Raw genomic sequence first — 21917 nt, forward strand, 5'->3', positions numbered from 1 at the left:
CTGCGGAGTAGAGGGTAAGACTGCTGGGCTGTAGCAAAAGGATGTTTCTTTCCCTCCTACAAGGTGAGGAGGAGAGTCCAGGTTGCCGGAGGCCCCTGTTGCCAGGCCATAGAGAGACTGCTGGATAGAGTGAAGGAGACCCGGCAAGCTGGGAGACTGGGCTGTGGAAAGGCCAGGGTGTCCTAATGAGCCCTTAGATAAGGAGGGGAGGAACGGCCCCCTTTGCACACCAGCACCAGAATGTAGGGGAAAGGAGAGGAACTGTGATGGGCTGGTGGACTTTGTACCGCTAATGTCGGGCTGATGTTACGTTCACGAGGGAGGCGTGTAGCACCATGCGGTGGGTGGCACTCACTGGCGGTGTCACCTAGTGGTTAGGGTACTAGGTCTCTAGTCACCCGGCCTCCAGGGTCTCTCACTAGCTACCATCTAGTGCCCTGACAGTCCGCCTTTTGGTGGCTGACAACCCAGCCTGCCGCTCAGGTTCCCAGTTAGCCATATCCCAAGGAATACGGCGGATCAGCACTCTGCCGAAGGGCAGGCATGGCGGGGAAGCACCTTCAATCTGTTCAGTGACCCCTGCAGGTGGCCAGTCCCAGTTGTGCAGTTTGCAAAGTCTTCATGCTCTCGGGGTTTCCCCAAGGGGGCATCCAGAAGAGAAGGTTCTTGTATGCTCTGTAACAAGGCGGTTGGTAGAGGAGCCCAGGGCCTCCACTGGGGTCCTGCCCAGGGCCATGTGAGAAGCTACAATGTCCAGCCCCCGGGAGTGCTTTATAGCTGCCTCCCGGGGCTGCTTCCTACCACTCCCTGCCCCACCAAAGTCTTACAGTTTGACGCAGTAGCAAAGAAAAGGGGAGGAACTGGACCCTCAGCTGCCCAAGCACACCAGGCAGGCAGGAGTTCCTCCTAAGGAAGGGTTTCTGCAGCACCCATCTCCAGGAGCTCTCAGGGTCTGTTGCTCTCCCTGCCCTGGCAGGTCCCTTCTGAGATGTCTGTCTCCCTTCTGAACAACACCTTCAGCTGTGGCATCCTCTGCAGGTGGGGATGGACAGGGCCGGCTGGGCCCAGACTTGCTCCTTAACCCCTTCAGATCCAGTGTGGGGTTTACACCCTCCAGCACATACTGTTAAGCTAAAATGTGTCCAAAACGGGGTGGAATGCCAGAGCCGCAGTGTCCTGCGCCCTGTCCCCGGAAGCATTGGAGCTGTGCTATGGGATCACAGGTGGCCTGGCTGTGGTCATCCACGTGCAGTGGAAGCAGAGTGTGATGGGCTCTGGGAGGGCTCCTGCAGCAGGGGCATTAGGTCAACAATTTAGAGAGGTTGGATTGTGGTCAAAGTTTAATGAAACCCTCCTGTTTAGCACCTGTCCCTGCACCAGGCTTGTCCCCTTCTCAGCCCAGCCAAAGCTTCATGGTAGCTAGTTCCATCTCAGTGCAGCCTCCGACCTGGTTTAGTTAGACCCTGAGCTAATCAGCAGGGTGATAGTTTGCAGCTCTGTTAATTACAACTGCCAATATTGCGAGTAGGAAACTATGTCTTTCCCACAGGGGGGCAGCACAGCCTCTTTTCTTTACCACCACCACAGCTGTTACAAAGTCCTGTTCAATCAACTGTCCTTGGACTGCTTCTGGGAAGAGTGCCATACATGTCCACTAGGCCAGGTCCCACAGTCGCCCCCTCACGGCTGCAAACGCAGGCCTAGGGTTAAAATCAGCCTTCTGAACGAGATGAGAGATTGGGGGTTATTTACCTTCCCCTCTCCCCCAGGAAGCTAGGGTACCGTATAATACGGGAACAGGGCCGGAAACGCCCACATCTTGGTGGGATTAATGTCACAGCACTGCCCTGCGAACCATGGGATGCTTCTGGGAATAGCATGGAGATGGCTGATCAATACCGGGATTCTATCCCCGGCATGCTGCCATCTTCTGGGCATGACGGTGCACAGCAGGCGGCCTGGGTTTGGGTATGTGGGAAGCCAGATGTTTCCAAAGCTTATTGCCCACCCCACCCGCTACTTGCCAAGAAATCCTGACTAACAAGCAGAGCATTGCTGACTTCACATGGAGACCCAGCTGCTGAGACATTTGCAAGCATCAGGTTTTACTCTCAACTGTCTGCATCGACTCACTCTCTCTCTCTCACACACACACACACACACACCAGGAGGAAAGGAAATAAACACTTTTAGACTGAAAATGATACAGGGAACCCTTATACCCATAACCCCCTGGGTTATGCTGACAGCAGAGTCCACACCAAACAGCAACACAATAATCTAAACAGAGATTGGTAAATAAAACAAATTAAAAATCATCAACAATTGAGTAACTGCCAGTGCCAGTCTGGAAAATTAGCACACGGGTGCTGATCAGCTAGGAAGGTGGAGCTAGCAGAGAGCGCCAAGTCTTACAACCCAGAATAACCTAACCCTCAACTCTAGCATCTGGTCTGCTGATAGCAATGGAACATCATGAGATGATAAGGTATACATATGGTTGCTACTGCAGTCCATATTGTACATAATGAGGTCCATATGGTAGATAACTGGGGGGGGGGTCCCCTTGGCAGGTGTTGAAATACATACCCAGCTAGGTTTTGCCCCCAAGCATCTGATACCTGGATATTGGTGGAGGTGACCAACAGGCCTACCGGCAAAGTGGATAAAATATAGGCCCCAAATTATCTCCCATGCTTTGCTTGGCATTCTGCTCTTTCAGCCTGCATGATGCAGAGGTATCGACTGCCATGGTAGGATGCACAAGATGGAGCAGAGATTAAAGATCAGAGGAGATTTTCCTCCACCTCCTGTTGCCTTCCATCCTCCAGTGCTTGCAGTGCTGCCAGCAACAGTGATGCAAGGAGAGGGTGCAGGCGCAGACTGACTCTGGAGAGGCAAGGACCTGATGCAGCACCCCTAGTTACAAAGCACAAAGGGACGATGCTCCCCTCGCCACACAGGAAATATAAGGGAAAGCAGCAAAGTGACTTCCCTGGCTCAGTTTAGTGTTGGCTTGACAGCCCTGGTGGCTGAACACCCCAGCAGCAAACTTCCCTGCACTGTCCCAGCCAGAACGGGTGTCCGGGGAATTCAGTCTTCTTGGCTCATTCAGTCAGTGGTCTCTCTGAGGCTGCCAACAAGGGGACCAGTTAATGCTGACTGCCCTGGCCCTGATGGACCCCCTCCATTCGGAACTGGAGCGGGATCCTGAGGGGCCCAAAGTCTGTTGATGTCAGTGGGAAGAGTCCCAATGACACCAGTGGGTGTCGGATCAGGGCCTGATTGGCACTGGGTGCTCATCAGATGGGAGCCACTTTCAGGCCCTACCAGTGAGCAGGATGGTTCCTAACCTGAGTGTTCCCATCAGCTGCTTCTTAATGGTATCCTTATGCTGCTCCTGCCTTGGAGAAACAAGGGGCCAGACTCTGCTTTCCCTGACCCTGCTGCAAACCAGGACTAACTCCCCAGAGGTCAATGGGGCATTCTCCCTCCCGGGGGAGTCACTGGGGCTTGCGTGGGAATTCAGCTGTTCTCCAGGACCAAAGGAAGCTGAAGGCAAATGTGTTGTGCCAAGCGATAGTGCAGCAAGGTCACTGGCTGTAGAGAAGATAGCAGAGCAGGGCCTGAACCCAGCCTCTGACCCCCATACCTCAGAATTTCAGGAGGTGTCAGTCTGAACGCACACACAGGCTCCCTTTGGGTCAAAGCGCAGCTCTTTATCCAAACACCCTCCAGCTCCCACATGTTCAGAATGCAGGGCCAGCTTCGGCAGCTCGGTCCCATCCCTAGCTAGAAGAGCATTTATGGGCCAGATTCCCCACTGATGCAAGTCAGCATCGCTTCACGGACTTCAGTACAGCTACTCCCCTTCACAGCAGCCGGGACCTGGCCCATTGACCTCAGTACAGCTTCTCCCATTCAATGGGCCAGGTCCCGGCTGCTGTGACTCAGTACAGCTTCTCCCTTTCACAGCAGCCAGTACGTGGCCCATTGACCTCAGTACAGCTTCTCCCCTTCACAGCAGCCGGGACCTAGCCCATTGACCTCAGTACAGCTTCTCCCATTCAATGGGCCAGGTCCCAGCTGCTGTGACTCAGTACAGCTTCTCCCTTTCACAGCAGCCGGGACCTGGCCCATTGACCTCAGTACAGCTTCCCCCCTTCACAGCAGCCGGGACCTGGCCCATTGACCTCAGTACAGCTTCCCCCCTTCACAGCAGCCGGGAGCTGGCCCATTGACCTCAGTACAGCTTCCCCCCTTCACAGCAGCCGGGAGCTGGCCCATTGACCTCAGTACAGCTTCCCCCCTTCACAGCAGCCGGGAGCTGGCCCATTGACCTCAGTACAGCTTCCCCCCTTCACAGCAGCCGGGAGCTGGCCCATTGACCTCAGTACAGCTTCCCCCCTTCACAGCAGCCGGGAGCTGGCCCATTGACCTCAGTACAGCTTCCCCCCTTCACAGCAGCCGGGAGCTGGCCCATTGACCTCAGTACAGCTTCCCCCCTTCACAGCAGCCGGGAGCTGGCCCATTGACCTCAGTACAGCTTCCCCCCTTCACAGCAGCCGGGAGCTGGCCCATTGACCTCAGTACAGCTACTCCCCTTCACAGCAGCCGGGAGCTGGCCCATTGACCTCAGTACAGCTACTCCCCTTCACAGCAGCCGGGAGCTGGCCCATTGACCTCAGTACAGCTACTCCCCTTCACAGCAGCCGGGAGCTGGCCCATTGACCTCAGTACAGCTACTCCCCTTCACAGCAGCCGGGACCTGGCCCATTGACCTCAGTACAGCTTCTCCCCTTCACAGCAGCCGGGACCTGGCCCATTGACCTCAGTACAGCTTCTCCCCTTCACAGCAGCCGGGACCTGGCCCATTGACCTCAGTACAGTTACTGCCGTTCACAGCAGGTGAGGGGCTGGCCCTGAGTTTGGAGCTTTCATGTCTGAGCAGCGCAGCCCCTCCCCAGCAGGGGGCCTCTCTGTGGCTGTGATTGGTCAGCCCTCCGCCTGTTGCTATTATCAGCCCTTGGACTACCGCAGAGATGGCTCCTTTCTAATCAGGCAGCCTCTGAAACCCACCCAAGGGCAGGGGAACCCCAACAAACTGTAAGGAGCAGAGAGCCAGGAGCTGAGGGTCTTTTCATGCTTGTATCCAAATGGAGCCCAGAGTAAACTGATCAATGGGTGGAGGCGACTGATCTCCACCGGGTCTGATCCCAGAGGGCCTTCCTCAGGGTGTGTCTACACAGCACCAGCTGGGCATGACAGAGCGGGTGGGGCATCAGCCTGGGTAGTGCTGCCTGGCACAGAGCCTGGCCACGCATTCTGCTCAGTACCCTGTGCTGTGTTGGCTTCATGGCTGTGTTACCTGCGCTAGCTGGATTCAAGCTGGCTCAGGTAGGCTGCCCTGTGCACAGTTTTAGCTGCGTAGACAGATCCTTACCCTTCAGTGGGAGTTGTCCCTGAGTGAGGGCTCCAGGATCGCACCTGTCGAAAAGCATCCTTGTGAATGATCCATTCCTTCCCCATGCATCTCCAGCCAGCTGTCACCCAAGAGTCACCCGATGGAACAAGAGGGGGTAGTTTGGGGCTCTTTAAAACAACTAACAAGCGAAGGGGTGGCCTGGTACTAAAGCACAGAAAGCAAAAGGAGTCTATATTCAGCAAAGTCGCTGGATTTGGTTGTAGATAGAAAACCTGGCACTCGAAATACTGCCTCAGCCCGAGCACATTTGTGAGCGCACATTTGCACTAGCATTTCTTGCAGTTGTATGAGTGCATGCACAACTGTGGGTCCCTGTCCTTAACTGCAAAGAATGCAAAGCCGACTGATTGCAGCTGCATGTGCGTGACTAACAAACGCATGCGCAATCACCGGTGCACTTAGACAACTACCACACCCTCATGCACAATGGCAGGTGAACTTCTAGATCTGCCTTTGCCACCTGTGCTTGTGCATTTCTCACTCTAGGCCTTATTTTTTCCCCTCAGTCTTGCCCTTGGATTGTAAGTAACTGGGAGCCCTGTGTCATTATTCAGATGCAGACCTCTACCAGTCCTGCCTGTGATGGCTCGGTCTCTCCAAGCCCAGGAGCAGCGATTAGCAGTGGGAGAGGCACAGGAACGCCGGCTCTTACAAATGTGCCTGTGAGAGGTTTGAGGGTGAGAGAGTCGCAGGGAAACTGAGCCCTGCCTCATTTCTGTTTCTGCTCCACTTGCTGGAGGCGCCTCGTGAGGTCGTCAATCCGAACGTTCTTCAGGTGGAGCAGGTGTTCCAGCCGCCGCACCTTCATCTGCAGGATCTGAGCAAAGGGAAGCACATGCTAGCTGGGGTGATCGGCCTTTTTTAAAGAGAGGGGCCCAAACCAAGCCCTTTATTCCAGCCCCATGGGCCTTGCAGGCTGGAGCCAGTTCTGAATTCTGCAGCTTATGCCTGTCTCTGCCTACTTTTACATGTGTCCTCTTTCTCCTACCTAGCTTTTAATCGAGGACTTATCAGTAGACCTCAAAGCACTTAGCAAAGGAGATCAGTATCATGATCCCCATTTTATAGATGGTGAAACTGAGGTATGGAGAGGGGCAGAGATTAGCTCAAGGTCACCCAGCAGGACAGTGGCAAAACCAGGACTAAAACCTAGGCCTCCTGAGTCAAGCGCTCTACCTACTAGGCTATACCGTTTCTCATGAAAAAGAATCCAGTATTTTTTTTTTTTATGTCTTGTGCTTTAAGCCAATGGCAAGCTCTAACAGGATCTTTGGGGCTGGCAGTAATGACCATGTTCTTCTTCTTTTGATCTCCCATCAAACATGCAACCAGACCCTTGTTTCTACCTCACATTTCCATCAGTCCCCAGTAAGTGACACAAGATCAGTAGGATCACCCAGCTCTTGGGTATCGGATACTGTCATAACATCACTTGTTCTCACCACCTTCAAAGACGGCCATAAAACACACCTTCTTCCGCAGAGCTTTGCAAGAATGGCCCAGGCAGGACTTCACATTGTCTTCACCCCCTTGGGACCGTGCCATCACCTGGGGGCTTATGCTTGTCTGAGCTGTTTTGTCTGGGTCTGAACCGGACTGCAGGCTTCTTGGAGCTGCGGCTGCATCTCATATGCAAGTACAGAGCCAGGCTGACCAGCAGGCCATGTGGCTGCACAGGGAGCCCTGCACATGAGTCATGATGGGCTATGGCTTGCTGAAATCTTGGCCTTGTCTACACTAGACTTACTGTCCTATCATTTTCCACCATTGCAAGCCCCAGCACAGCAGTCTATGGGACCCTACCCGTCCCCAGCATTTTAACCACAGTGGGTCTGTCTCCACTCCAATCCACTAGCTTTGCTCTAGCTTGCTCACATACCAACAGCGGCCAAGCCCCAGCAGCACGGGTGTCGAGTGGCTAACCTGCACCGAAGCCCATGCTGCCATAAGAACGGCCAGCCTGGATCAGACCAAAGATCCATCTAGCCCGGTATCCTGTCTTCTGACTGTGACCAATGCCAGGTGCCCCAGAGGGAATGAACAGAACAGGGCATCACCACATGATCCATTCCCTGTCACCCGTTCCCAGCTCCTGCCCTGGTTTCACTGCTGGTGGTACCCGAACTACATGGGCTGCAGTCACTCATCTGAGTGCAGTGTCGACATACCGTGAATCCTCACCCAGGGTTCTTGAGCCTAGACCTACGGGGCCCTGGGCAGGTGGCATCACCAGGCAGCCTTGGGTGCATGGACCATGGCTCTGCCTACATCCTGGGAGACCAGTCACTGCAGGAAGTGCTGCCCTGGTAGAAATGACTGGCAGCTCCTGCCATGAGCAATCATTTGCCCAGACCTACTATTTAAGCCTGGAGAGAGGAGCAGGAAGCTGTCTGTGCAACAGGGAGGTCTGACTTGCAGCCGAGATAGACCCAGCCTTGTTCCTCACTCCTTGCCCTGACCTCTGGTTCATGGCTATTGATTCTGGCTTGACTTTGGCTCCAGACCCCAGCTACCGACTCTGGGTTGACCCCTCAAGCCTGACCGCCTACAGCTCCAACCGCTGGACCGACATGGAGCCGATTAAGATCCTGGCAGCTGGTCTATGCTAATGGTCCCACCATTGCAACTAGTGGAGGTGCTGAGTTGGAGGCAGGAAAACCAGTCTTGTGCAGTCACCTCCACGCTGGCTGAGGACTCCCGTCCCGTGGGCATCATGGGAAGTGGGTATTCCCTACCCAGAGGGTGGGGTGGGGTGGGGTGGGATGAGCCATGGAGGTGGCTGTGGGCAAAGCCCGGCATACTTTCAGAGGATGTCTTGCTGTTCCACGGACAGCACGCGAACTGTCCTCACCTGGACCATCTCTTGACAAGCCAGCAGAGCCTGCTCCCTCTCCGCTAACTGAATGCGGAAGCTGGTGTCTCCCTGCAGTGCCTGGGCATAGCCTTGCTGGTCCTTGTTCATCCTGGGGAAAGAAGGAAAACCAGAGATACACGTAGGAGGAGGAGAGACTTGCCCACAGTGAGTTCCGTCAGATCGCAGAGGGTCCCCTATGGAAGGGGTGGGAGCCCCATCATGGGGGCCATTGAGAACTAGGCTGGACGCAGCGCAGGGGACTGGACTGCCCTCCATCAGCCACCTGCTGGACTAGATGGTCTAGTGTCTCAAGGGAAGCAGTGGATGTGCCATTGTCTGGGCATTTCAGACAGACTGGAACGAACAACAGGCCCCATCTCTCCTTCCGCAGGTCATACTCAGCCTTGGCATCAGAGCGCCTATCTCCCACTGGCCTGAATGCAACGGGGCCGAGTGCATTGATGAGCCTGATTCTCCCCTCCCATGCGCTGATGTAAGTCAGGAGGAACTCCAAAGCCATCAACAGGGTTACACCAGGTGAGAGGAGATTCAGGCTTTGCCTCTCTCACTTACATAAGCCACCCTGGGATAAACCCTGGCCCACTGGTAGACATAAGGGAGGCCAAGGCAGACATCACGTTCCCTCTTCCTTCCTCGGGACATCACAGGTTTAACTATCTCAGTGAGTGGCAGGATGGTCCTTGGATGTTTTGCTTTAGGAACAGTCCCTGCTGCTCACTGGGATCTGGGCTGGCAGCAGAGAGGGCTACACGCAGCAGCGAGAAGGGGTGAAAGCGCCAGGCCTCTGCCGAGCGGGGGTTAGGTTGGCACCACTAGAGTGGCCCAGGCAAACTGAAAGCCCAAGCAGGTGTCCGATTCCCCTGTGCTCTTTGTTGTGAGGCTGCAGGGCGGCTCAGCTTAGACAAACCCTGGTAGCAGCAAGAGGCAGAAGGTGTGCAGGGGCACTGAGCAGTGCTGGGGGTGGGCGCGTCCTGGCACACACTAAGGGCCCGATCCTCAGCTGGGGTAATTCAGCCTCGCTCTGTGGATGGCAGTGGAACTTCACTGACTTACCCCCGCTGAGGATCTGGGCCTGTGTGCAAATATGCGACAAAAGTACCATGGAGATTTCCTCTTTGCTCAGGTGGGCCGTTCACTTCCATAAATCTCGGGGGCAAAGCTGCCCCGGCCAGGAAGGGTTTGCATTTCACTTGCCCTTTGGGAAGGGTTGGATTGACAGTCCTGTGAAGCGGGGGCCTCCATTTTCCCATAAAGCAGTACAGCCCAGAGGACAGAAGGGCCAGCTACCTGCCGCTCCCCCGGACCCTTGTGGAGCACCTGAGCATTCCTTGGAGGGCTCCCAGCCAAGTAACCAGGAAGGGGCTGTAGTTCTAAAGGGTCATGCGGGGACTGTATCAATAAACACTGTTGTCAGTTTGTGGGGTGATCCTAGGGCAGACTTTACCTTTCAGCTCGTGGGGACTGCTGCACGTAGATCCCTGCTGCATTGGTCTTTGGCTTTGACGAATAGCCTGGTAACATAAACCACGTTCAGTTACAGCCGCAGATCAAGCCCTCTGTTACCCCGGTGTAACCCGCTTCCATGGGAGCCTCAGCAAGGGCAGAACTGAGCCTTAGCTGAAACTGGGAAAGTGAGGCCTTAGGACCCTGGGCAGCTTAAACACTGGCTGATTGGCTGGCCACGCCCAGCCAGTTCTGCGACAGGCGCATCTGGCCTCTGCGAGCAGGGTCAGGTTAGAACTACTGTCTGGAGCGAGGAACTGCTGTCACTGCAAGTCCCATTGACTCCCCCAGGGAGCAGCGGAGAGGTGCCACGCACACATGCTGGGGTAGTTTAATTGTGTGCCAATCTCACCTCGGGCTCTATGAGCTCACAGGTATGGGCTGGGAGTCGTAAGGCTTCAGAGGGGGCAGCTCTGAATTCCAGTGGGGCTAACAGGAAGGGTCTCATGCTTGAGCCCACTGGGGAAATGACACCTTGCTAGCACCGTCCATCTGAAAAGCTCATGTACGCCTAGTGCTGTCAGTCAGCCTTGCCGTTATCCCTGCCTTACCTAGCACATGGAGAGGGGAAGTGACTTGCCACAGCAAGTCCATGGCAGAGCTGGTTCTGAACCCCAGATCTCCTGGTTTACAGCTTTGTTCTTTAATCCAAGACCATCCTTCCTTCTGCTAGCTGGTCCCCTTAGAAAAAGCTACAAGGACTTACAGACTCTGCAGATTCCTAGAGGCCAAGCAGTTGGTGAAGAAGCCACTTGACCTATGAAATCTCTGCAGGTATTTCTAGAGCTGCAGCATCATAATAGCTGGACTCTCCAGCAACGGTAACTAATGTAGCTGGAAGAAAAGGAGTACTTGTGGCACCTTAGAGACTAACCAATTTATTTGAGCATGAGCTTTCGTGAGCTACAGCTCACTTCATCAGATGTTTACCATGGAAACTGCAGCAGACTTTATATACACACAGAGAATATGAAACAATACCTCCTCCCACCCCACTGTCCTGCTGGTAATAGCTTATCTAAAGTGATCAACAGGTGGGCCATTTCCAGCACAAATCCAGGTTTTCTCACCCTCCACCCCCCCACACAAATTCACTCTCCTGCTGGTGCTAGCCCATCCAAAGTGACAACTCTTTACATAATCAAGTCGGGCTATTTCCTGCATAGATCCAGGTTTTCTCACATCCCCCCCACCCCCATACACACACAAACTCACTCTCCTGCTGGTAATAGCTCATCTAAACTGACCACTCTCCAAGTTTAAATCCAAGTTAAACCAGAACATCTGGGGGGGGGGGGGGGGTAGGAAAAAACAAGAGGAAACAGGCTACCTTGCATAATGACTTAGCCACTCCCAGTCTCTATTTAAGCCTAAATTAATAGTATCCAATTTGCAAATGAATTCCAATTCAGCAGTTTCTCGCTGGAGTCTGGATTTGAAGTTTTTTTGTTTTAAGATAGCGACCTTCATGTCTGTGATTGCGTGACCAGAGAGATTGAAGTGTTCTCCGACTGGTTTATGAATGTTATAATTCTTGACATCTGATTTGTGTCCATTTATTCTTTTACGTAGAGACTGTCCAGTTTGACCAATGTACATGGCAGAGGGGCATTGCTGGCACATGATGGCATATATCACATTGGTGGATCTGCAGGTGAACGAGCCTCTGATATAATATAAATATAAACCTGTCATAATGTAGCTGGTTTTGTGATTAAGGCACTGGGCTGGGACCAGCAAATCCAGCTCAATTTGTGGCTCTGTCTCGGGCCCTGGGTAAGTCACTCGGGCCCAGATCCTCCAAGGTATTTAGGCTCCTGATGTCCATCAATTTCAGTAGCCGTTACGAGTCCCTCTCTGTGTGTCAGCTTACAGGAGAGAATCTTCCCATTCTCCCACTCCTCAGCTGTTGTGTCTTTGAGTCGACACTACATCTGTACAGCATCCAGCACAATGGGGCCGCAAACTCCATCAGGCCCTCTAGGTGCTACTGTAATGCAAATCATGTATCTTCTTCACACCCCTGCAATGCAGGACAGCACATCCCCATTGTACAGGTGGGAAACTGAGGCACAGGGAGACTGAGTGACTTGCCCAGGGTCACAGAGCCATGTGGCAGGGATGGAAGCCAACTCCCCCAGAACACACATACTGCTCAGAGAGACTCCTGTCACTCCTACCTGTTTCCATATGGCCATTCTCATTGAGTGCATAGCGTGTGCCCAGCTCCTGCACAGAGAAAACACATGGTTCAAGTGAAAATGCCTTGCAATCCACTGTCAGCTTCCTCCCAAGAGAGGCCTGGCAAGACTTCCATAGGCGGCAAGATGGCAACGATCAGGATATTGCAGAGATGAGTGGGTCTGAGTGAAGGCAGAATACAAGGTGGCACACAGGAAGTTACATGGGCGGAGCAGCTCGGATCCCATCCAGTAGGGGGCAGTGGCGCATCCCCCCAGCCAGTTCCTGGTACAATATCTGATAATAGGGGGCACTGGAACACTTGGGGGCCTTAGGCCGAACTTGCACTGCCCTGTCAGTGGAAAGATGGAACAAGTCTTTAGGAAAGACACTGAGGATGGGGGTCCCTATGAACTCAGTACTGTGGGGTTTCACAGGTCAGACGGGGCCATTATGACTATCTAGTCGGACACCGGGGAAAGGCCCGCACCCAGTGATTTCTGCATCAAGCCCAGCCCTTCTGTTGGAGCTATAGCCCAACAAATAGAAAGACATCCAGCTGGGATTTAAGGCCCCCGAGTGATGGGGAACCCACCACGTCACTAGGGTAGGTTGCGACAACAGTTAGCCTCATCATTTACAAAACGTAAACCTTATGTCTAGACGGCATTCGTCTAGCTTCAGCTGCCAACCGTGGGGGTCTCATTCTACTAGATTAGAGCCCTCTGCTATCAGAAACCTCTTCCCCAGGAAGGCCTTGTAGGGTTTTGTACAGTTAACTAGACCTATTGGTCAGAGAAATCTGGTCATCAGTTGAAATCCCCTTTTTTCTTTTAAGTCTAATAAAAATAGGTCTGGTCTAGTCTCAGTCCGGTTGCTAGGACACCGGTGTCCACATTTCCAAAGCACCATCACCCCGGCACAGATCGGCCACCTCACTGCCAGTCTCAGCAGAGAGGCGGCGCATTGATGGGCCATGGAGACACCACTGTCCTCACCTTGGTGGGGCGGGGTCCCTCCGGCACAACTTGCCCTGCTAACGCCTGAGCTGTAGCCAGCAGCGCTCACTCGCTGGGGCCGTCACGCTCGCACTGAAGAGGGGACAAACCGCCGTTGCTGGGATTATAAAACACTAAGTCCATGTGGCTGATTACAGAGCGTGGGTGTATGGGGAGAGAGGGAGCGGCCACAAAGATTCTGCAGTCCGGACAAGCAGGGAGAGAGGCATCACCTCTGAAACAGTGAGTGGAGCGGCCAAGGTAGGGCAATTGCATGATGACTGGTGTATTAGCCACGCAGATGATGTGCATCTCACAGCTGTGGCTAGGGGTGAACATGCAGGAGCGGGTGACGCTCAGCCATAGTCTGCTCCGCTGCAATCTCTACACCCCAGGAGGGACCGGACCAAGTTCCGGCAGAGCAACTCCACTGGCTCCAGCAGAGTTATTCCGGGTTTACACGGGTGTGACGGAGAAGAGTCTGGCCCGCTCTGTATACTGGTGTCTGCCTAAGGCCCATGAGTAAGAGCCATCTCTCTCCAGCGGCTGTTCTCCGGCAGGAAATCATCATCATCCCCGGTGACCAGCCAGGAGAAGAGTCACCAGCTGGCCCCCAGTCCCTGCTCTGATTGACACTGGATAAAACCAAAAGCAGCTCCATTGCAGACTATGGGGTTATCTGGATTTACACAGAGAGGCATGAGAGAAGAATTTGGCCCCCTGTCTCCAGTCCCTTGTTGAAGCTGTTTTGCATAGTAACTTGCAATCAGGTCGTCTTTGAAGACCAGCAGCACGCTGCAGGCCCCTGCTCTCTTTTACTGGGGCAGTCTGGTGCAGCGGCTCAGCATGCGAGGCTGCAACTGCCATGTACTGCAGGTTTTCACATATTCCAAAATCTGTCCTCACCTTGTCCTGTGTCTTTGAAAAAGCAGAATCATGCTTTTTCCACACTGCCCCACTTTCCCAGGGCCTTACCGATCCTTTCGGACTATTCACCTTGAGGCCTCTGTTCTTCATCAAGAATCTGTCTCTGTAAAAATTCTCCCTGCTTTGCCAAAGCAGATGCTCAACTGTTTCTTTACCTTCACACAACCCAACTTTGTGCACGTTGAGCAGAACTAAATGACCATTCCGCTCAGGGAGCGCTTCGCACTCTCCAGGTAGTTACTGTGCGGCCATAGCTGTGAAGGATAACTGCATCCTCAAGGTTCGGGCACATTTCATAGACCCTTCCTCCTTTTTCCTCTTTGCGCCATAGTTCTTGCTGTGCCTTCGCGAGTTCTCCCTTAACCACACTTTTGCATTCCTGTTGAGGCAGAGCTTGTCTACGCATACAGCACTGCAGGCTTAGGAGGAGACACGACCTCACTGACGGGGAGATTCTCCCATTGGTGTAGGTACTCCACTTCCTCGAGAGGCAGTAGCTATATTGACAGAAGCACCCCCTTCAGGGGGGCCAGAACTGGGGAGGGGGGCATGGCCTCCCCCACTTTTAAAAGTGGGAGGGCCATGCCCACCCACTTTTTAACATGGGTGTTTGGGGGTCAAGGAGCCACATTGTTCCCCCCCAATCTGCAAGCCTTGGGCAGGTGCAGCCCCTGCTGGCAGCGCCAGCCTCTTCCTCGTGGCCCTTAGCCCCCCTCACCATGCGGTCCAGTCCCTCCCAGAGGCCCCCCCCCCCCACGTCCCCAGGCCCTGCCCCTGGCCAGGCCAGAAGCTGCAATCAGGCCATGGTAAGAGCTGCCCAGGGTGCTGTCAGGAGCCCTGGACCTTCCACCTGCCCATGGTGGTGTGATCCGGGGACACGGGCACCCCGGCCCCAGGGCAGGTGGAGAATTCAGGGCTCCCTACAGTGGCCCGGGCTCCCTGGGCAGCTCCTACCACTGCCTGCTTCCAGCCTGGCCAAGGCCTGCAGGGGAAGAGGCGAAGCAGCGGCAGGGCCACTGAGAGGGACCGGGCCTCATTCCCCCCCCCCACACTTCTACTGGGGTTCTGGTGCTCCTGCCTCAGGTCGCCGTAGCGCTGTCTGCAGCAGCAGCCGCCTGGGCGGTAGAACTGCATCGCCCAGAGGTGTGGATTTGCCCGAGCGCCGAACTTACACCGACACGAGTCTGTAGCGTAGACCGAGCCTCGGGGGACTCGGTAGATCAACCGCCTTGTTTTCTAAGGTCCTTTTTGCTGCTTTATCGCCCATTTCATTGCCTGGCATCCTGACATGGGCGGCAGCCCATGCCATTCCTATACGTGCACCGACGCTATCAGCCCCGCGAGGCTTCCCTCGGAGCCTCGTCATGAGGCACAGCAGGGACGAGGGGTGCGGCTGAGAAGGGGTTAAGGGTGAGCGGCTGGAGGTGGGCTCACACTGAATGAGGAGGAGAGACCTCCCCGACCCATGCCTGAGCTTCAGAACTGCTCCACTCACCTGGCTTTAGTGCCCCTTCATTAGCCCTTCGCCACTCAGTTTCCTCCTTCCTGTGCATCTATCCCAGCATCAGCGGGATCAGCTAAATTGTCAGCTCCATAGAACAACACTGATGCCCTCTGACGACTGAGGGATAACTGGTATCTTGACAAGACCTGCCTCCTCACCCCATACCCAGTCTGCTAGGGTCGGCTGGGACACTCCGTTCCTAGCCCTGAACTCTCAGCACTGGTAGCTGGGCTCTCCCTCGACCCTAGTGGTCCGAGTCCGACTACCACACTGCATGGAGTGCTGCTTGCATGGAGCTTTGAATGGATGGTTTTTTCGATTTGATTTCCATCACTCGCTGGCCAAGAGCGCATTTCTGGTGGCAGGCATAACCGTTTTATTCACGGCCACACCCTGTGAGCTGCTCAGAACAACAATTGTACACTTGTTTAATGCCTTCTATCTGAGGATCTCAAAGCCCTGTACGTACACATGATGGGGTGTATAAACCACACACAGATAGATGAAGGGTTAACGGGAGCTGGTGGGCCCAGTTAGCTCTCCCATTTCCACCTGGGGGAGAGGGTGTTCGGCATAACTCATAATCAGACCCAGCTGATTCCCTAAGGGAAGAAGCTCAGAATAGGGGAAGAAGAGAGCCAGAAGGGGGGAGACATGGGAGTGAGAGACCCAGCAGCAAAGGAGTCTGGGGTTCCTGCTGCCTGGGAAAGGAGCCAGGGGGAAGCTACAGTGGAGCCCTGTGGTGGGCCCTGAAATAGGGGAAAGGCTCCAGGGCGGTAACCATGTACATCAGTGTATGTGACTGGGCTGAGTGACTAGAACCAGACCACCATAGTGCCTGAATGGCCATCAGATGGAGAAGGGGAAGGTCTTGCAATGGCATGAACAGCCACAGGGAGACGCGCTGGCTGGTGAGTCACTATTCTGCAATAAATGAATTAACCCCCACCCACTCGCTGGGAGGGTCTAGCAAGCCCATTTTGAAAACAGGGAAACTGAGGCACAGAGCGATGAAGTGACTTATTCAAGGGCACACAGCACATCTGTGAGTCAGAAACAGAACTCATGCCTCAGTCCCTGTGATGACTCCTACACTTCCTGCACTTTAACCATGCTCCTTCTGAATGCAGTTTAATGGCTCTGTGTTTGTAAATTACACCTAGTTGTCACAGCTGTAGGCCAAGCTCCAAAGTGCTCACCCAGCATTTGCCCCCAAGGCAGTTTGCCTGAGCAAGGACCTCAGCACATGGCCCATATACACAACAGGATCCTACACCACGTTTGACCATCTGAGGTGCCCGCCGTCCCTCAAGCACCGCTGACCTGATACGTGCTAGATGCCACCTTGCTCCGCTTCTGCTTGTCCTCGATTTTCTGCCGCAGTGGGAGCAGCACTAGCTCCACCATGCCGGGCGTGCACTGTACGATCTTCCGGATCATGTCTTCCGGGATGGAGAAATTCAGCTTGTTCAGCACCTTCCTGCAAGGGCACAAACCGCCCCCCGGTAGGGGAATGGTCAAACCACAGTACGGGGCACCCACTCTGCAGAACTGGCTTGAGTTCCTATAATAGTCTCATGTGGAAGTATCTCTCCTGGACTAAGGGGCCTGATCCTCAGCTGGGGTAAGTGGGTGTAGCTCCCTCAAAGACAATGTAGCAACACTGATTTACCCCAGCGGAGGATCATGCTCAGCATGCAGAGGAGAACATTGCATAATGTCTAGGATCTCGCTGCTCTAATTATTTGTTTCCAGTTGCATCCACGCTGCCCCAGAAAGAGGGGTCTGAGCTCAGGAAGGCTGCACAGGACTTGGGGGGAGATCAGAGAGGTATGAAGTCCAAGCCACTGTTTGGCGTTGGCAGAGGGTGTCAGAGCAGAAAAGCTGCATGGTATTGTCAGGTGGGTGTGAGGTCGGAAAGATGCAGAGGAGGGGGAAAAACAACAAGGAAACTGAATCACTGTTTTCCCTATGCACCCGCAGCTCCATGGCCCGACCTCCCCAGCACCATGCTGCCTGAGGGGCACTGGGCGCATGTTTACCTGTTGAGATGGCCCCAGTTGGAGAGTTTCTGTTGCGTTGAATTAGCTGGGACATAATTGTGCATTTCCACCATTTTGGGAAAGTAAAATTTCACCACTTCTGCTGCTAGAACTGCATAGGAAAGAAGAGGAGGAATCAGTGACAATGCAGTGCTCGGAGAGGTCAGATGAGCATCACGCCATGATCTGCATAATGACAACAATGAGACGCCTTTATATATATATGGATGCTCAGGAAAGATACTGTATAAACCACAGCCAGGACTAGTTATTGTCTGTCAGAGATTCCAGATCTAAGTGAAAAAGAAGGGTTCCTTACCTCATAGCGACTGTGATTCTACTTCAAGTACTTGTCCAAGTGGATCCCACTCTGGAGCAGATGAGCTCCATGCAGGGAGTGCATGCAGTGGTAGATTAGCCACTGGGCCAACGGGGCCTGTGCCCATGGGCCCCAGTCTACAGGGGGGCACTGGAAAAAAAAGTCTGCCACCAGGCGGTGGAAGCCCGGAGCCCCGGCAGAAGCACCAGGTGGGCGGGTGGGGCGGGGCGCTCCCCAGCAGAAGCACGGGGGAAGCGCCAGAGCCCGGACTCCAGCTTCAGTCCAGGGACTGGAGGCACTCTCACTCCCCACTGCAGCCCCAGGGCTGTTGTTGGGGGGGGGGGGGGCAGAGCTTCTCCAGTGGAGGGGGGCAGAAAGGAGCAAACGGATTGTGGGCTGCAGGGGCGGGGGCAGAATGGGGCAGTACTGTGAGTGGAACAGGGGTGGGAAGAGGCAGAACAGGCTGGGGCCATGAGCAGGGCTGCAGGTGGAAGGGGCAGAATGGGAGCAGGACTGCAAGTGGAAGGGGTGGGGAGGGGCCACTCACTTGCTCTGGCCCAGGAAACCTTAATTCACCTCTTGAGTGCACGCATGGGACTCATGCACTTCAGAAGCGAGAGCCACTTGGACAAATACACAAAGAAGAATTCATCTCTTCTAACCAGCAACCCTGCAAACTTGCCCTGGGATCAGAGAGGCATCCAGGTTATTTCACTTTCATGCATAATCCACAGCAGTAAACAGCATTACCACACAGTCAAAAAATCATAATCCAGACCCAGAAAAAAATTGTAAGGTTGGCTTTAAAAAAAAAAAAATTCAAGATTTTAAAAATAAATGTTGGCTCTTTATTTGCCTTGGGGGTTTTTTTGTTGTTGGTGGTGGTTTTTTGGGAGCCTTTAGAACTCATGTTTTCAAGCTTTTTTCTGTAACCAAGAGAGCTAGAGACCTACTTTCCTATTTTTGAAATGAAAGCTGAAGTTCTCACATAGTCAGCTGACTTCAGCAGCTGGGGCTTTAAGGAAAACATGAAATATGAGAGTTGTGATAAGTGTGCAAAAGTTGGCAACACCACCTGGTTCTGCTGGCCAAAATTTACCTTTAGTAACACCTGTGTACCTAGGGTGACCAGATGTCCTGATTTTATAGGGACAGTCCCAATTTTTGGGTCTTTTTCTTATATAAGCTCCTGTTACACACACACACACACACACCCCACTCCCTGTCCCGATTTTTCACACTTGCTGTCTGGTTACCCTATGTGCAGCCTCTCTCTTTAGGCATTGTGGGCAGCTGGCATAAATTGAGACCGCTATCAAGGATTTGGCTAGATGGCTCCAGGATTGGGGGGCATAGAGGAGACTTAAATCCACCTTTGCAAATAATCCTGAGTTGTGCGGTGTGCAGTTTGGACACAGAAACTAGGAATTTGCAGTCGCTCATTCACCTCTTCCTTATTAACCCTAGAGCAATCTTATTTTAAATTTAGTTTTCTTCTCTGTGAATATTACTTGATTTTTAAAAACAAACAAACACAAACTTGTTTTTTAACCAGGGGGTGAAATGGACATTTACCAACCAGTGCAAACCTGACACACTCCCCCCACATTTCCCACAACCCCAATCTGCAAATGGTAAAGGAGGCCCTGTCTGTGGAGTTCAGAGCTGGATCCAAACTCTCCCAAAGTTCACTGCATCCCAAGGGTGGATGTGGCCAGTTATAGAAAGAGGGGTCAGCTGTAAAGATCAGAATTGTGTCTAGACTCCCCCAGAGCACTGGCTATTTGGATTCAGGATCCCAGGTCAGTCCCATTACAGCGAGAGAACTTAAACAGCAGAGTCTGGATCCAGGTCTGGACTCCGCCAGAGCTCAGGGTATTTCAATCCAGGATCCCAGGTCAGTCCCACTGCATTCAAAGCTCAAGCCATCCAGTCTGGGCCTGGGCTCTCCTTGAGCTCAGTGAATTTGGATCTGGGATCCCAGGTCGGTCCCATTGCATACAGGGCTCAAGCCATGCAGTCTGGATCTGGGTCTGGGCTCTCCCCGAGCTCAGGGTATTTGATCAGGATCCATTCCTGGGTCACTCGTAGGCCTCAAGCTGTGAAGTCTGGACCCCGGCCGGACGGCGGCCAGCTCCAGGAGCTTGGGCTCTGGCTCCCCAACCTCCATCGCTGAAGTCTCGGGTGATGTTCTTCTTGGGTCGGGACAGGGGGATGGCATCCACCCAGCTGTAGAGCTCCTGCAGGCTCTCCTCGTCCAGCTCCCCGTTCGCCATCGGCTCGGCCGCCAGCTGGGCCCAGGCCAGGCCTCTCCACCCCCACGCCTGCGGGGCACGGCCAAGCTCGCCCCTGGCTCTGCCTGCCCGCAGGGCTGGAGGCAGCCATAGTGTTTTCATAGAACCATGGCAACGGCCAGCTAGCCGGGGACACTCAAGGGATTCTGGGAGTTGTAGTCCTCTGCCTCCTGAAGAGGCTAGGGGGCAACTGTTGCCAGACAACGAGCTCGCCTAGCAACACAGCTAGGGCACAGCATGTGAGCTGCACTGAAAGGATGCAGCCGATAACCAGTGCACGGGTCTGGGGGATTAATTATTAATTGCACCACGGCAGCACCGCCAATTGCTACCGCCAGCCGCCCACAATCAGGGGTTCTGCTCGGGGCCCTGGCGTGCCCCGAGAATTGCCACGGTCCTTGAACAAAGAGGCCGGGCTGGGGTGCGCAACGGGTTGGGGCCTAGTGGCTCAGGGCCTGGAGACTCCCAGGGACAACGCTGCAATCCACAAAGGGCCAGGCTCGCCTTGTCCCTCTGGGCCGGTGGCTGTTCCACGGAGATAAACACACAGCGTCGCTGGGCTGGGGGAGATGCTGCAGCCTCCCAACCCTGGTCCTGGTCCCCCCGCCCCTGGTCCTGGTCCCCCCGCCCCTGGTCCTGGTCCCCCCGCCCCAGCCGCTCTCTCACTGGTGAGCCACCATGGAGCAGCTTCACCAGGAGAGACTGTGAGATTCCCTGCATCGGAATAGCTCTGTGGTTGGGGCACTGTCCGGAGAGGCAGGGGACCCCTGTTCAAAGCCTTTCTCCCCAGCTGGCAGAGAGAGGGAGAATTGAACCTGGGTCTCCTGCATCCCAGGTGAGTGCTCTAACCGCTGGGCTGAACAAGGTGGGCACCGCCCCCATCTCCTCCTCTGGCTGGCTGGCTGGGGCTGGATGCCTCTGAGCACGGATCAGGTCTGCGTGTGACTGACCTGGGCACCCGAATGCCTGTCTCTCTCCAATTCATAGGTCGCTCTTGGGCTCCCGGGGGAGATAGGGGGCCCACCCAGTGCCTGGTGGGAGGCAGCAGTGCGCATGCCTGAAGTCAGAAACAGGTGGGGTGGGAACGCCGAAAACCTAGACACAGAGTGAATTTAGGCACCCACAGGGTTTGGGAAGAGAGTTTTGTGGATCACAGGGGAGCCAAAACTGGGACTTAGTCACCTAAACCCTGGCCTGAGGCACCCAAGTACCTTTGTGGATCCCACCCCGTCTCTAGCCCTGTGGGTTGTGGACAAAAGTTTTACAACGTGAGCCCTAAAGTCTCGGAACAGGAGGCAAATAAAAAGGCCTGTCATGGTGTGGGACTCACCCCTGCAGCGCCTCCTGCTGGTTGTCCAGGGAATTAGCTCTTTTCAGCCAGGAGCGCCCTCTGCCAGTCGATGTCTCGCCTGCCGCTGGCCCCATGCCCCTTCCGGACCCCAGTGTGCTTCCAGATTAGGGTTCTGCCCCCTGGCAGTACCCCCTCAGTCTGGGTCTCCCCTCCCCAGGGTAACCCCCAACCCCCATCCCTCCCTTGCCTCAGTGGCTACTGTCAGTCATCGTCTAGCCCCCACCCCCTGGGGCAGACTTCAGTCTGCACCACTCATCATCAGCAAGTCGGGGGGGGGGGGGAAGGGGTCGAACCAGCTGCCTCTGTCTAGGTCTGGGCTGCTCCTCTGCAGCCTTAGTTCCCTTTCGTGGGCCTTTACCTCGGCCTGGGGCTCTGCTCAGCTGGAGTTCCCCCTGCCCTTCCCCAACACTGCTCTACCCTAGGTACCCTCCTTAGCTT

The 21917-nt window shown here is 54.5% G+C and overlaps 1 protein-coding gene across 2 annotated transcripts; it reads right to left on the reverse strand.

Annotated features, from left to right (window-relative positions):
* Positions 1–2088: 2088 nt before the first annotated feature.
* On the reverse strand, positions 2089–20234 carry SPEF1 (sperm flagellar 1). 2 transcript variants are annotated; one of them, XR_012668255.1, is made up of 8 exons: positions 19999–20234; positions 17516–17627; positions 16797–16953; positions 12044–12092; positions 9805–9871; positions 8337–8448; positions 3951–6302; positions 2089–3888 (listed from the first exon to the last, which is right to left on the reverse strand). XR_012668255.1 is itself a non-coding variant. In XM_048846466.2 (7 exons), exons 1-7 carry the CDS (start codon positions 20228–20230, stop codon positions 6195–6197), a joined length of 837 nt encoding a protein of 278 aa, XP_048702423.1. In that variant the 5' UTR covers positions 20231–20234; the 3' UTR covers positions 2089–6194. The 2 variants fall into 2 exon arrangements, 1 of the variants encoding a protein (XP_048702423.1); XM_048846466.2 differs by having other exon boundaries at positions 2089–6302.
* Positions 20235–21917: the final 1683 nt, after the last annotated feature.

This window comes from Caretta caretta, chromosome 4, assembly GCF_965140235.1.
Source record: "Caretta caretta isolate rCarCar2 chromosome 4, rCarCar1.hap1, whole genome shotgun sequence".
Classification (NCBI taxonomy): Eukaryota; Metazoa; Chordata; order Testudines; family Cheloniidae; genus Caretta; species Caretta caretta.

Bases quoted from the DNA above. Each gene is read 5' to 3' on its own strand.
- SPEF1 (XM_048846466.2), bottom strand. From the start codon at position 20,230: ATGAAAACACTATGGCTGCCTCCAGCCCTGCGGGCAGGCAGAGCCAGG. The intron at 9,872-12,043 runs GTAGGAGTGACA...TTATGTTACCAG, and splicing joins GAATGGCCATATGGAAACAG to GCTATTCGTCAAAGCCAAAG. The intron at 8,449-9,804 runs GTAAAGTCTGCC...TTCTTTCCCCAG, and splicing joins CAGTCCCCACGAGCTGAAAG to GATGAACAAGGACCAGCAAG.